The sequence below is a fragment of the Erythranthe guttata genome, chromosome 9 (assembly GCF_056151865.1).
Source record: "Erythranthe guttata isolate IM_541 chromosome 9, IM_541, whole genome shotgun sequence".
Lineage (NCBI taxonomy): Eukaryota > Viridiplantae > Streptophyta > Magnoliopsida > Lamiales > Phrymaceae > Erythranthe > Erythranthe guttata.
Genome location: NC_142541.1, coordinates 13,846,842 through 13,860,515, shown reverse-complemented (window position 1 = coordinate 13,860,515; position 13,674 = coordinate 13,846,842). Strand labels below are relative to the sequence as shown.

At 36.3% G+C, this 13,674-nt stretch overlaps 3 protein-coding genes across 3 annotated transcripts; 1 reads left to right on the top strand and 2 right to left on the bottom strand.

The window, feature by feature from the left end:
• Positions 1-1,407: 1,407 nt before the first annotated feature.
• On the bottom strand, positions 1,408-1,944 carry LOC105975515 (uncharacterized). Its single transcript, XM_013000711.2, has one exon. It carries the CDS (start codon positions 1,942-1,944, stop codon positions 1,408-1,410), a length of 537 nt encoding a protein of 178 aa, XP_012856165.2.
• Positions 1,945-3,433: 1,489 nt separating this feature from the next.
• Positions 3,434-6,448, top strand: LOC105975901 (ubiquitin receptor RAD23b-like). The gene is made up of 9 exons (XM_088822793.1): positions 3,434-4,166; positions 4,664-4,705; positions 4,795-4,859; positions 4,961-5,111; positions 5,153-5,212; positions 5,376-5,423; positions 5,510-5,619; positions 6,013-6,097; positions 6,184-6,448. The coding sequence occupies exons 1-9, from the start codon at positions 4,041-4,043 to the stop codon at positions 6,298-6,300; spliced, it is 804 nt and encodes a 267-aa protein (XP_088678919.1). The 5' UTR covers positions 3,434-4,040; the 3' UTR covers positions 6,301-6,448.
• A 61-nt stretch (positions 6,449-6,509) lies between these two features.
• On the bottom strand, positions 6,510-9,499 carry LOC105975900 (putative late blight resistance protein homolog R1A-3). Its single transcript, XM_088822977.1, has one exon. It carries the CDS (start codon positions 9,497-9,499, stop codon positions 6,788-6,790), a length of 2,712 nt encoding a protein of 903 aa, XP_088679103.1. The 3' UTR covers positions 6,510-6,787.
• Between the last annotated feature and the right edge of the window lie 4,175 nt (positions 9,500-13,674).

Sequence of the window (13,674 nt, the reverse complement as noted above, 5' to 3'; positions counted from 1 at the left end):
AATCCGAACACCCTTGGCAAAAATTCTGGATTCGCCACTGATGCAAATTACCCTATAATATTTCCATTTTTAGATTTTCCTCTAAAAGGAAAATGATCATATATAAATGAGCTGCAATCGAATATTACTCACCTATAAATCTTTAAACAAAACAAAAAAAAGAAACACACACACGCGCAAAAATCATTCAATATATTTCACTCGATGTAGCATTTCACTGACCGCCTACCAACCCCGACTTTCCCCTCCGTTTACGTTTCCCTCTCTCTCTCTCTCTCTCTCTCTCTCTCTCTCTCTCTCTCTCTCTTTCTCTCTCTTTCTCTCGCTAACTCCCCTTATTTAAAGCTCCAATCTCTCTTCTGTTGAAACAATAGGGCTAGTTTCATCATTTCATTTTTTTTCTTTTTCTGATAAAAAGTCTTTCTATTTTTCTCATTCCCTAATCTTTTTATTTTATTTTAGCACGTGACCTTATTCTGGTTCAATAAGTGTTCATGTTTCTTGATCCTAATTTTTTTTTGTTCTTTTTTTTTTTTTCCATCTACAAAATTTTATTTATATTTTTCAATTTGCAGTTTCAAAACCATCAAAATATAAGAAACCATCATCAAATGAAGTCACTAAATCAGATACAACCACTGCCTAAAATTAATAATGTTTCTTATTACAGAAAACGAATTAATTATATTTGTGGCAGTGGCTGGATCTGATTTTGTGACTCCATTTAATTTGCTGGTTTAATTTTCAATTAATTATCTTATCCTTAATTATGAAAATTAGAGAATCCTCAAATTTCTCAATGAAAAGAGCATTTAACTTTGTACTTACTGAAATTGTTATTTTGTTTAAATATTGAGGCCCTTGAAAACATTTGGAAGGTGGCATATATATATATATATATATATATATATATATATATATATATATATATATATATATATATATATATATATGTATGTATAAAGTTGTAAAATATAGATCAATATTACGATGAATATTGAAATGTTAAATGTCGTTTTAACTAATTAATATTTTCGGTCACCGTTGTTGAAGAAACTACAAACACAATCACTTAAAAGCAGAAAGAAAGAATTAGGTCGGAAGTGGTGAAAGAATCCCCATCGAAAATAAAACTGAAAGAGCACGCGCGTCTTGAGTTCCATCACAACGAGATAAAACAAGCTATGATTAAACCTATCTCCTTAATTTATTCAAAAACTTATAGATAACTTAGAAGAAGATAATTTTATTAATGATTGCCAAACTAGTTATTACATAAAAAATAATTTTTTTTCCCAATAACCGGATGTTTATTAGATACTACACTTATTGAAATACACTTATTCAAATGTGCGTGTGTGTTCATAAATCAATGGTGCAGAATCACCCGATCGACGACTGCAGCATCTACGAACCCTGGATAAGCCTACCACTAATAAGTGACATCCTAACAAGCACTTTGGTATGCAAATTCTTCGCACCCAAGTTGGCCACTTTTGTGCCCATAACAAGTTGACACGAATTCACGAACCTCTCGCACGGTTCGATATCGGAAATCATGAGTTTGTATTCCTCCTCTGCAAAGTGCAAGCTCGCGTTTTCGAAATTACTTATCAACGACAAGTACTGCGTTATGCAAATCCTATAGAGGTTTTTAACATCTTGTCTCTTTTCATCCGACTGCGCCTTCTGTAGGTATATACGTGTATCGGATGCGCTCTCCAATGTTAGGGCAAGAGCTACCTGGGTTAGCCCTTTAGCATCCATTGAGTCGCTGTACAAATCTCCGTAAAAAGATCTTTGACAATCTTTGGAATCGTCCGTCTGTCCGCAAATATTGTTTATCAATGCTTGAGTTGCAGCATCCGGTTCACTCGATGAACGTGTGATCAAAACCAAGATAATTGCCGTTGAAATCAAGAAAGCACAACGAGTAGAACCCATTTTTTTTTTTTCGGTAAAATTGTTTTTTTGTTGTGTTTCTTGCATGTAGGTTGATCATGTATTTATACTTGAAAACTCGAGTGGTGGATTTTATGAATGATTTACTTGAAATATATTTGTTTAGTGAAGATTTGTCAAATTTAGTGTTGTTTCTCTAAATTTTTTGTTGTAATGTTATGTAAATTATATGATCGGTGTAATTAAATTTCAAAGACATGTTCATCATATGGTGTTATATGTTGAGCATTGAATATACATGGTGATGATAATGTTACCAAAAAAAATTGATAAATTTTCATAATTATATTCAAATTATGAAATTATTATGTTGGTCAACATTGATATAGTATTGTCACGTTTGAATTATGTTTGTACTAAATAATAACACAAATCTAGCATTAATTTTCTTGCATTTCTTCAATTTTGACTTGACTACATTTGTAAATATATATCAATTTAACGCATTAAAAAGAAATCAAATTAGGGGAATTTAATTTATAAAAATTCGTGGAAGTTACTAAGTATTATAAAACTCTTAACATTACTTCAAAACAATTTGCAGGTTTCAAGAACAATTAAAATAAGTAAAATAAAATAAAATAATTGTGAAAGAGAACTACTACTAAATTTATTGTATTTAATTGAGAGTTTCAACTTTTATTGCAGACACGAATAATTTGAATTTTGTCGATCGATAAACATATTGCTACTAATTATATCTAGTTAATTAAATTTAACAATGAATTCCTTGTCTCCAAAATACTATATGATATCTTTCTTTGGGTTTAGTTTATGCTTTAGGTTTCCAAAATGTATTTACGAGAGAACCTCGATAAATTTATAACGTTGTTTAAATAATATTTTTTTTCCAGTCTTGACTCGAGGATAACATGCTAAATTATTATTTCGATAAATTAATATTTTGTTATATTAATAGAGTTGACCGGTCCAGCTATATTAATTTATCCAGGTTTAACTGTATTCTCTAAGCCTCAATCATGAACAAAATTAAATGATTATTTAATTGTTAGTGAAATAAATTCATTAGTAACGAGTAGTCCTAAAATACCAATTCCACCCCCTCCATGGGGGTGCAAAGTGCAATGTTTCAAGTTTTAGGAGGTAAATTGAGAGTGTTTATATAGTTGAGGGGTGAAGTATTAATCACGCAAAATAAATCGAAAACCATGCCTTGCAAGATTTACGATTCACACTTTTTTTTCCCTTCTTCGTGCTCTCTTCTCTCGATCCGTATTCAGTAACGTACTTCTAGGGTTTCAAACTTCTTCTAATTTATTAATTAATTGTTAATTAGGTTTGAAATTGGGCAAAAATTCGCCGGAATGAAGCTCCCCGTGAAAACCCTAAAAGGCAGCCACTTTCAAATCAGTGCCCAACCAAACGACACCGTATGCAATCTTCTTTCTCTCTCTCTCTCTCTCTTTTTTTTTTTTTTTTTTTTTTGGTAGACTTCAGTGATTGCGAATTATTTTTTTTTCTGTAATAATTGGATGTTTCAATTTTTTTATTTTATTTTTTAAATTTTTTTATCTGAAGTATTAATATAAATATCCAATTTACATTTTTACTGCAAGCATTTGGGATGAGTTGGTAGTTTGTATATTGATTATGGCATTTCTCAATTGGATGTGGAGTAGGGCTTCTTAGTTGTGGAAAAACTTAAAAAATAATCAAATTTAGTAATTTAATGATAGTGTTACTTGTTAACAGAATTACCTATTGGGACTCGGGAGGGTTTGATGATTTTACGTACCGGGTATTTTTGTTAATTCTAATTAGATTTTACCGTGTTGAGTTCGAAAAAAAGTTATCGTCTTGGTGCACTTCCCTTAAATTATTGACAGATTACAGCAATCTTGCGTATCTTTTAGCAAATTTTTGTGATTGAGAGTAGGTGTTTTTGAAAACCTTACGAAATTTAAGTATAAAGAAGCTTTTATCTTCGGATTTTTTTGGAAGGATAACATGTTCGGCAGAAATCGACTATTTGATAGGTTTTGAGTTTCGAGTGATACCTTCTTATTGTTTCTTTTTGAAGTGGGAATAATTTGTGCAAAAGATTTTCATATTTAATAATGATGATACTAGATTACAGCGGTCAGCAGTTGTTGATTCAAAACGGGAAAGTATTGAAAGACGAAAGCAACTTAGCGGAAAACAAGGTCTCTGAAGATGGGTTTCTTGTCGTCATGCTAACCAAGGTAATTTCTTTGATCGAGGCCCGTTTTCTTGGATCTCGAAAGTTTGTACAGTATGTGTTTGGCTAAGCTTATTTTAAATTGCTGATAAACTCTTATATTTGATAAGATGTTTTAAGAATTGATAAGTTGTTACGTCTTATTTTTATTATTAATTTTTAGAGTGTTTGGATAATGAGCTTATTTCCTATTTTTACTCATTATAAGATCTTAAATAAAAAGGTGGGGTAGATGTACTTTTGTAATAGATCTTATCTTTAAAAAAAATTACCAAACACTTTGGAATAACTTATAAGCTCTAAAACATCTTATAAGCTCCTTTTAACATCTTATAAGCTTAACCAAACACCCTCTAATTCTTGGATTCGGTCTAAATGTGGTACATCATTGCTACTGCTATATTATTGATATCGAAACCTGAAAGCTGATTTAAAGAGATCTTAGTGAATACCTTTTTTTTTGTTTTCTTTTTTTATATGGTGGTTCTTTGTTGATGTTAGAGTAAACCTATGGGCTCGAGTGGGTCGGCATCTTCTTCCCAGGTATCATTGTAGACATGCTCCATATATTCCTTCTCGTAATAATCTTTTGCTTCTTTTGATGTTTATTAATTATTAATCTCTTGCAACAGCCTGCAGCTACTGCTACACCAGCTGGTAATCCTACTTCAACAGCTGCAGCTTCGCCACTGGAGCCGTAAGTTGTAAATATCAGATTTGTTTTATTTATTTATTTTTTTTTTTTATTTTTATAATTCTGATGTCTGAAGTGAAATGAATTCTGCTTTTTTCTTACAGGGTCCATAATAGCAGCGGATCAGCTTCTGACGCTCCGACAAGAAAGTATGGATTCATTATTGATTCCATGATTCCGTATATTGGAATAATTTTATGGCTCTATAGTCTTATTAAAGGATTTTACAAGAATCGTTGTATCATTGTTGTTGCAGTGACCCTTGTTCTTTATAGTTTGTCGGAAAATGTTTGTAGGAGACTGCTAGTCCTGGCTCTGGTCTTGGTTCCCTCGATTTCCTTAGAAACAGGCAACAGGTGAACTCTCTCTCTCTCTCTCTCTCTCTCTCTCTCTCTCTCTCTCTCTCTCTCTCTCTCTCTCTCTCTCTCTCTCTCTCTCACACACACACACACACACACACACACTATGTCAAATCCTGGCAATGAAAATTATTTTAATAAAATATCTGTTCGAGTCCAGTTTCAAGAATTGCGCTCGATGGTTCAAGCAGATCCGGAAATTCCGCAGGTTGCTTTTGTATAATTAATTGTACGTGTTAGTCGGCAATTTTTATCTTTAAATTAAATCTAAAAAAAATGATTATTTTCTTATAGCCCATGCTTCAGGAGCTTGGTAAACAAAATCCATCACTACTGAGTCTGATACAAGAGAACCAACAGGAGTTCCTTCAATTAATTAATGAACCTATTGATGATTTCGAAGGGTGAGCTGTTACACTTATGATAATCAATATCTCGTATATGATTCTTTTGCCGCCAAAAAAGGGAAGAGAAAAAAAATTCGAAATTTTGAATGAAAAAAATTGTTCCAAAAACGAAAATTATTGGATGGGAATTGGTGGAATTAGGAAATTCGGTCCCAATTTCCACCGCTTCATTAATTAATTATGCCGTGTTCATGTCGTAGATAGATCTCTCGTTCTCTCTCTCTCTCCTCATAATCACATGCACGCACACACCAATTCGATGCATTTTATTTTATTTTAAAAGGGATATATGATTATTTAGATCTCGGAAATAAGGGTTTATATGATTTTTTTTGCGGATTAAATTTCTCGACGCGTGGAGTGACGTCAGCAGCTTTTATTTGTTGGTAGGGATATATTTGACGAGGGTGATAGTGACGAAGACATGCCCCATGCTGTTAGTGTCACGCCAGAAGAGGAGGCCTCCATCGAAAGAGTACGTAAAACATCTTATCTATATTTAATTATAATAATAATAATAATACCCTTTATTCAAAAGAGTTACTTTTATTTGATTTATAGATGGAGGCCATGGGTTTCGAAAGGGCTCTTGTTATCGAGGCATTTTTGGCGTGTGATCGCAACGAAGAATTAGCAGTCAATTATCTATTGGAGAATGCTGCTGATTACGAGGATTGAAACGTTTGACTGTATGATAGACTTTCTCGGTACAAATGTTTGAATGAGTTTTTATATATCATTAAAAAAAAAGAAGAATTTTATTCTCTGATCGTGGTCGGACCAAATTGTAATAGCAATCGAATCGATCAAGTAGAGTTCGGTTTTTTACATTTTAGTCTTCCAAAAAAGTCCCTTTTCTCGATAAATCAATTAAAATGAAGCACAAGTTCAAAATCATTTAAGATTTAAATAAAGGTAAAATAGTTACAATACTCGAGTCTCGACTCAATTTGTTTACATATAATAAATAAAACGAACATTTGAAGAAACTTCAAACTCCTCAGGCGGGCTAAATATTAAATTACAGTACAACCCATAAACTTTTGGGTATTTGCGGAAACGGCCCAAAACCTTTTTTTTTTTTTTTTTTTTTTTTTTCGGTTTCTTAAATTTATCTGCACTCCGAAACGCCGAAACTCTTGTCCCTAAAAGTTGAAAGTTGGGACTAGCCAACTTGAAAGTTGGGACTAGCCAGGCTCTCCAAGTGTTGTTTATCCTCTCGGAGAACTCGAACTTGAACTCGAAGGCCTACATTGCCAAGATCCTCTTGTTCATTCAGCATTTCTTTAGCAGAAATGACAGCTGACTTGCTACAATTAATCAACTCAATCGATCCAAGCGTAGGTATTTCTCCAATACATGAAGGGATCTCTTTCAACTTATACAATCCCAAAAGTTCAAGTTGCTCAAGGCGTGGAAAGTGGGTGCTGTCTGTCGTCCACCATTCCAGATCACTGCACCAGTAGATTAGCAAGAATCTAAGGTTGCGAAATTGCCCTTCAACTGTTTCCCACTCCGCTCCCACAAAGGAGTCGAACTTCAGTTTGAGGACTTCAAGATTAGGTAACCAACCTATCTTCGTCTTCATGTCTTCCCATTTGAGATAGGTCCAACTCAAAGTCAACTTCTTGATGGAATTGGGGATGATGAAATTCTGCAGCATATCATTCCGGTTTGGCTTATACAAGCCACCAAAGTAGCAGTCAAAGGATTCGAGTTTCCCTAGACGGCCAAGATTGTTGAGACAGTAGTAACTTGAAAGATATCCCCCAATTTTCTCACCTTCATAACATATTTTTAATTTAGTGATATTGGGGATTCTCTTAACCACCTCTTCTCCACATTTGAAATTTCTTATTACCGAGAGCGTCTGTAGGTTCCCCAAAACAAACTCGCCATCTTGCCCACCAAGAGGAGGATCGGGCATTTCAAGTCCACCAGGGAACAAAACATGCCTAAGTTGAGTCATCTTCCATATTTCAGAGGGCGCAACAACAGTTATACTCTTTACAATTAGAGTCTGTAGATTCCAAAGGAGATACACTGAAGATGGAAACCTGAAGAACTTATCATTCTGAAAATCTTCAACAACAAGGTACCGCGAGTTAACTAGCTGAAAAACATCTTCTAGGGTATACATACAATGTGTGTTCTCTCCAAAAGAATTCAAATCTGTATCAGCTGCACTCAGCACCCTCAACAATCTACAATGATCAAGTGATGGTAGAACTCCTTCAAATTCAAAACACAAAGAACGGGCAAGGGGCACAAATTGCAATGCATGAAGAGCTTCGGGGAGATATTTCTTCCGCGTTGTGCTTTGATGAATACAAATGCGGCGTTGGGTATTTATAATGCCTTGTGGAGTGTTGAGGTCATGCGGTCTTCTGACATAGAGGAACTTCTCTTTCTCGGCTTCCCTTAAGCATAGTTCCCTCACGAGATCATGGATCGTGCAGAACTTTATCCTCCCATTCGTACCCCTTTGATGAACTCTAATGAGATTTCTGTCACAAAGGTCCTCCAAATACTCTCTCGAAACCACTTCCAAGCTCTTGCCCCTAATTGGTTTCAGAAATCCTTCAGAAACCCATAGTTTTACGAGCCTGGAGACATGAATGATACTGTCTTCAGGAAAAACTCCCATATAAAGAAAGCATGGCTTCAGATGTACCGGCAAATGGTGATAACTCAAATGCAATACTTTTAAGCAACGCTCGTTGTCTTCCAAGTTTACAATTGAGTTTAAGTTTTCTGAAATATATTCCCAGTTTTCTCTTGTGGGATTCAACTTCGCTAGAAGTCCTCCAATCACAACGATTGACAAAGGAAGCCCCTTGCATTTTTTGGCAATCTTCTTTCCTATTTCCTCCAATTCAACAGGGCAATCTTCTTCTTTTCCAAATATATTCCGGCACAGTAGATCCCAACTTTTATCATCATCTAAGAGATCCATCACGAGGCCATGAGAGCCAATCGAAGCAACGTCTGATAGCCTAGTGGTTATCATTACTCTACTTCCTTGGCCATTGTCCGGAAAGAATAGTTGCACTTCATCCCACACATCAACACTCCAAATATCATCCAATACAATCAAATATCTCCTTCCATATAAACTCTTGTGTACTCTCTCACCTAATTCACCTTCACTCTTCCCACTCAAGATTTCCCTGCTCTCATCTTTGCTTGCACAAAGAAGAATTTCTACAAGAATTTCTCGCACATTGTAAGTTTGAGATATTGTAACCCAAGCCCGGATATCGAATTGTTCCGTGATAAGTGGATTCGTGTATGCATTTATAGCAAGAGTAGTCTTACCGATGCCGCCCATGCCAACAATCGGGATTATGCGGAGATTAGATTGTTGTCCGGTGAGCTTATCCATTACTTCAATTAATTGATCATCAAGACCAACCACGGCGGTCTGCTTCGTTGTTAAAGGAGAGCTTGATGAATCACCAAGCATCGACGAATTTATGTGCAGACGATCTTCGATTATACCAATATTCTTCTCCTTAATCTCCATCACATCTTTCTTGATAAAACCCATCTCTTGGATCACCTTCTCTAGATCTTGATAAAAGTCAACGGAATTGATTCTTCCGCCACAGCGAATTTGATCCACAACTCGGGCTTCGATTAGATCTTCTACCGCATGAGCTGCATCTGCAATGCGTCTTTCCAAGACATCTGCTGCTTCCCTGTTGCTGCTGCCGCCGCCGCCGCATGAATAAACTTCAAGAAACTCTTGCAGGAAATTGAGGCTTTTGGTGAGAGAATCAACCTGATTTTGATCAAGAGAAATTGGAGGGCGAGGATGAAGCTGAATCTGTTCGATGGTATACTTGAGAGAAAGTACAGCTGCATAGGCCGCCATCTCTAACTTGCACTCTCTCTCTGGAAATCAAATTCGTTTTCAGAACAAATGCTTCTGGTGGAGGTTCAAGAATACTTTTTTATTCCCAAAAAAGAATTAAAAAAATGGTCAAATTACCAAAACCCCCCTGAGGTAAGTCTGAATAACGGAAATTCCCCCCACGTTCTCGTAATTACGAAAACCCCCCTGAGGTATGCAGACATCTTACAAATCGCTCTAACGGTGTTAAACTCGATAGAATCTTTTTTATTCTCCCGAATATTCCTCCGATAATACCAATTTTGCCCTTGTACACGTGGAACGTTCTGATAGTTCTATTTACAGACGAAATTACCCTTAGAGGGGTAATTTTAAGCATTTTATTTAATAAGGGGTCATATTGTTCATAGTTTGTACTTACTGAAATATAACCGTTGCATTTTACCTGTTACTATCTGAGGGGGTTAACTGTAAGTTTTGAGTTATTTGTTGGAATATGACTATGACCGTTTTTTGCATCCCTATAAATAAGGTGGAATTTTCTCTTCTCTTTCACCTCTCTCTCCACTTCTCTCTATTGCTTCCATGGATTCTTCTAGCACATCATCTCAAATCAGTGGGTTAAAATACAAAAAGGAGAATGCAAGAGTTGTGGAAAGAAAACAGCAATTATGATATCGGAGACAAGAAAAAATCCGGGAAGGCTCTTTTATTGTTGCCCCGAACACGGCTTCTCACATTGGTGTGAGCCATTTGGTTATAGTTGCTCACATGGTGATACAATAGCTACTCCAAAATATGATGACAGTGAGGTGAAAAGTGCATCGACAAATCAAGTTCAATCGAAGAAGAATGCCAAAATTGAAGATGGATTAGTTCGTAGTTTGGTAGTGCTAAACCTAGCAATCCTAGCATTATACATGATATGTAAAATAATTGTACTATTATTTCTGCAATAAAATATTGTACCTTACATATGATACGCGTAAAACCTACGTATGAATAACCGCAAGTGTACAGTATCGCGTTTTGTAGAATAGTGAATTCCAGATATCGATCCACAGGGAATTAAGTTCCTAAATCTACCAAGTACCGTAATTATACTATCCTAAACTTTATCTAGACGGGAAAAAAAGATGGGAGATGACATGAAGCCAAAAGGAAACAAAAATAATAAAAACAACGGTCCGCCAGTATACGCGAGGAATTCCGACGTGTGATGGCTTCTAGGGTAAAATCCACCAGTGTACTATCGATAAAGATCTACAAATCGAAATCTATTGTCAATTCTATGTTCGCTAACCCAGACACTAAAGTACCCTAACCCCCGTCTCCAGTGTAGTTAGAGTCTACCCACAGGTCCGACGTCTCCGTTCAGAACCTGATATTAAGAGAGCATTTAGGTCAAGTCCTTAAGGGCTACCCGAGGTGCATCACGTCTCCGTTTCCACAACCCGAGCTATGTTTTCCTAAAATCAAACGAGAAATCCTCTCTCGAGTTCATTCCCATTTACAATCAATTCAACTGTTGGCCAAACAATCGAAAGCATTTAATACAGGAAAACATAAACAGAATCAAAGAACGACAAATAGATCACAGATCTGGAAATCAAAATCAATATATACAAGGTTTCATTTCCCTAAAAGAAAATGCTTAGTTCATTACAAACATAGCATCAAAATGAAGAACACGAGAAATCATAAACTAAACGTAAAGAAAAGCTTATGAAAAACCCGAGTCGAAACCCTCGTCGAAGCTTCCCGCGAAGAACTGCCGAGAACCGAAGAAAAACCGAAGAAGAAGTCGAGAAGATAATCGAGATATTGTCGAGATATTATCGAGAGATCGAAAAATGAAAAGGAGACCTTCTATTTATAGTGAGATATCAAAGAAAAATATCTAGTCTCGATTTCTGTGCCCAGATCGCGATCTGGGATTCTTGGATCGCGATCTGGCAACCTCGAAAACTGCCCACCGCCTTCCCAGATCGCGATCCAGGAAGTGCGGATCGCGATCTGCCCCAACTTTTCGCTGCTACTGGAATTTGCCACCAGATCGCGATCCGGTGATGCTGGATCGCGATCTGGCCTCTGCATCAACTTCAAACACTGTTTTGACCCTTTTTCAGCCCGAATTCGACAATTGTGCATTTCACAAAAGTTGTAGCCCTTGAAGTTAGCTTTCTAAATCCACTTGAATCAGCTCAATCGGAGGTCGCATGAGAAAGTTATGCTTTAAATACCAAACACTGCCACAATCCGCGAGAATGCACTTTTGCACGTGTTTGGTTTGGTTCTCGGCTTCGCTTCCAAAATCGTCTCGAATCGGCAAAAATAGCTTATCTTTACCTAAAAATATAAATAAAACAAAAACAACATAATATATACAAATAAAGCCGAAAACTCGGACGAATGAAGACCAAAACACGAAGATTAGATAAGTAAAAGTTGTGCAAAACGAACACTTATCACACCCTCAAACTTAGATCTTTACTCGTCCCGAGTAAATCAAAACAAAACAACAACAACCCAAAAACAAAAACGACGAAAGCAAAAAAACTAAACCTAGGCCACTAACGTAGGGAAACACGATTGCATTTAGCGTATGCAACAAGCCGTTGAACCCCTGGGTACCCCCAAAGGACGAGTTGTGTCTCGTGAGGGTTTTCAGACAACACACCCACAAAGTTGCCGGATTGGTCAAAGCATTGCAATTAATTTCAAAGATGAAACGAGCTAGATAACCTAAAATCTTAGAATGGCATACGGCTTAAGGTATTCGACTTTCTTACCGACGCAATTAGTTGTTTCTACACCAAAATGAAAGATAGACTCAAGAATCCGTAATTTAAACAATAAACACAATTATCGAGGGTTTTGAGTAGAAATGTGGGTGAAAAGTAAGTTTTGATTCAGAAATTCAAAAACTCGAGTTGGGCATAAGTAGGTCTATTTATTCGAATAAAAGAAATGACAACTACAATATTTTTGGTGATTTTCATCACAACTTTTTCCTTTTTTCATTTTTTTTGAAACGGGCATAATCGTGACTCGTGCAAGGCCCGACACCACTGTGTTATCTCCCTGACCCATTTATCGAACTTTAGTCCAAGAAACCCCCAAGCTCGACAGCTCGAGAGACTTAGGCGACGAGGTGCACCCAACGGGTTAAGCTCGAGTCAGAAAGGCGGGGAAATCAGAGCGTGAATCACAACAATACCACAAATTAAATTTTTATTTATTTTTTTTTTTTTTAACATCGAACATAAAATAAAAACGTAAAGACCATTGATAGAACTTTTAGCCAACAACTGGAAATCGTGAACACATAATTCAATTCTAACTCGCCCCCCAAACCTCAGGCTATTATACCCCTCAGAAAAGTGCGCTCAAGCTTAATCGGAAAGGATTCGAAAGGCTATCCACACAAGTTGCAAAAACGCAGTCGGAAGATACATCTATAATTAGCCGGTTATCCATAATTTCAATTTTAAAATCAACTAGCCCATCTACTAATTCATTAATTGCTTTGCTTCAATAGAATCCGGAAATGCAACTTACACTCGATCCTAAATGAGATGCATGTGACAAACATAACACAATTACGGAAATCGAAATACATAAACGAGACTAAATTATATGATATGCATGCAAAAGACCAAATCAAAATAAGCTAAACTCCCCCCAAACTTAAATCATGCATTGCCCTCAATGCGAAAATAAAAGAAAGGAGAAAGAAATACGCCCTGAACAGTCGTGCCGCAGATTGATCAGTGTTCTACGGTTGCGAAAGTGTTCTTTGGTTGCATGGGGTGCCGTCAATTTTGGCACCGAGGGCGAATTGCCGGAATTGCCTAGACTTCCCGACTTCTTACTCTTCTTTCCTTGGGGACGAGATACCGGCAAAAATCAAGAAAAATGGGTGAAATCTATCTTTAAATAAAAAAAAATGCAAAATAAAAGAAAAATAACAAAATAAATGACGAAAAATAAATAATGGGTTGCCTCCCATTCAGCGCCTGTTTTACAGTCGACGGCTCGACACAATTTGGACGGATTATGTCCAATCCAAAGCCTTGTAGATTGCGCATCCATCCGTCAGTCTTGATACATACTTTGCAATCATATCGTGGACTAGATTGCAATCTTGTAATGACCATCCCAACCCATGGTACTTTTCGTTTGCTTTGGAAATC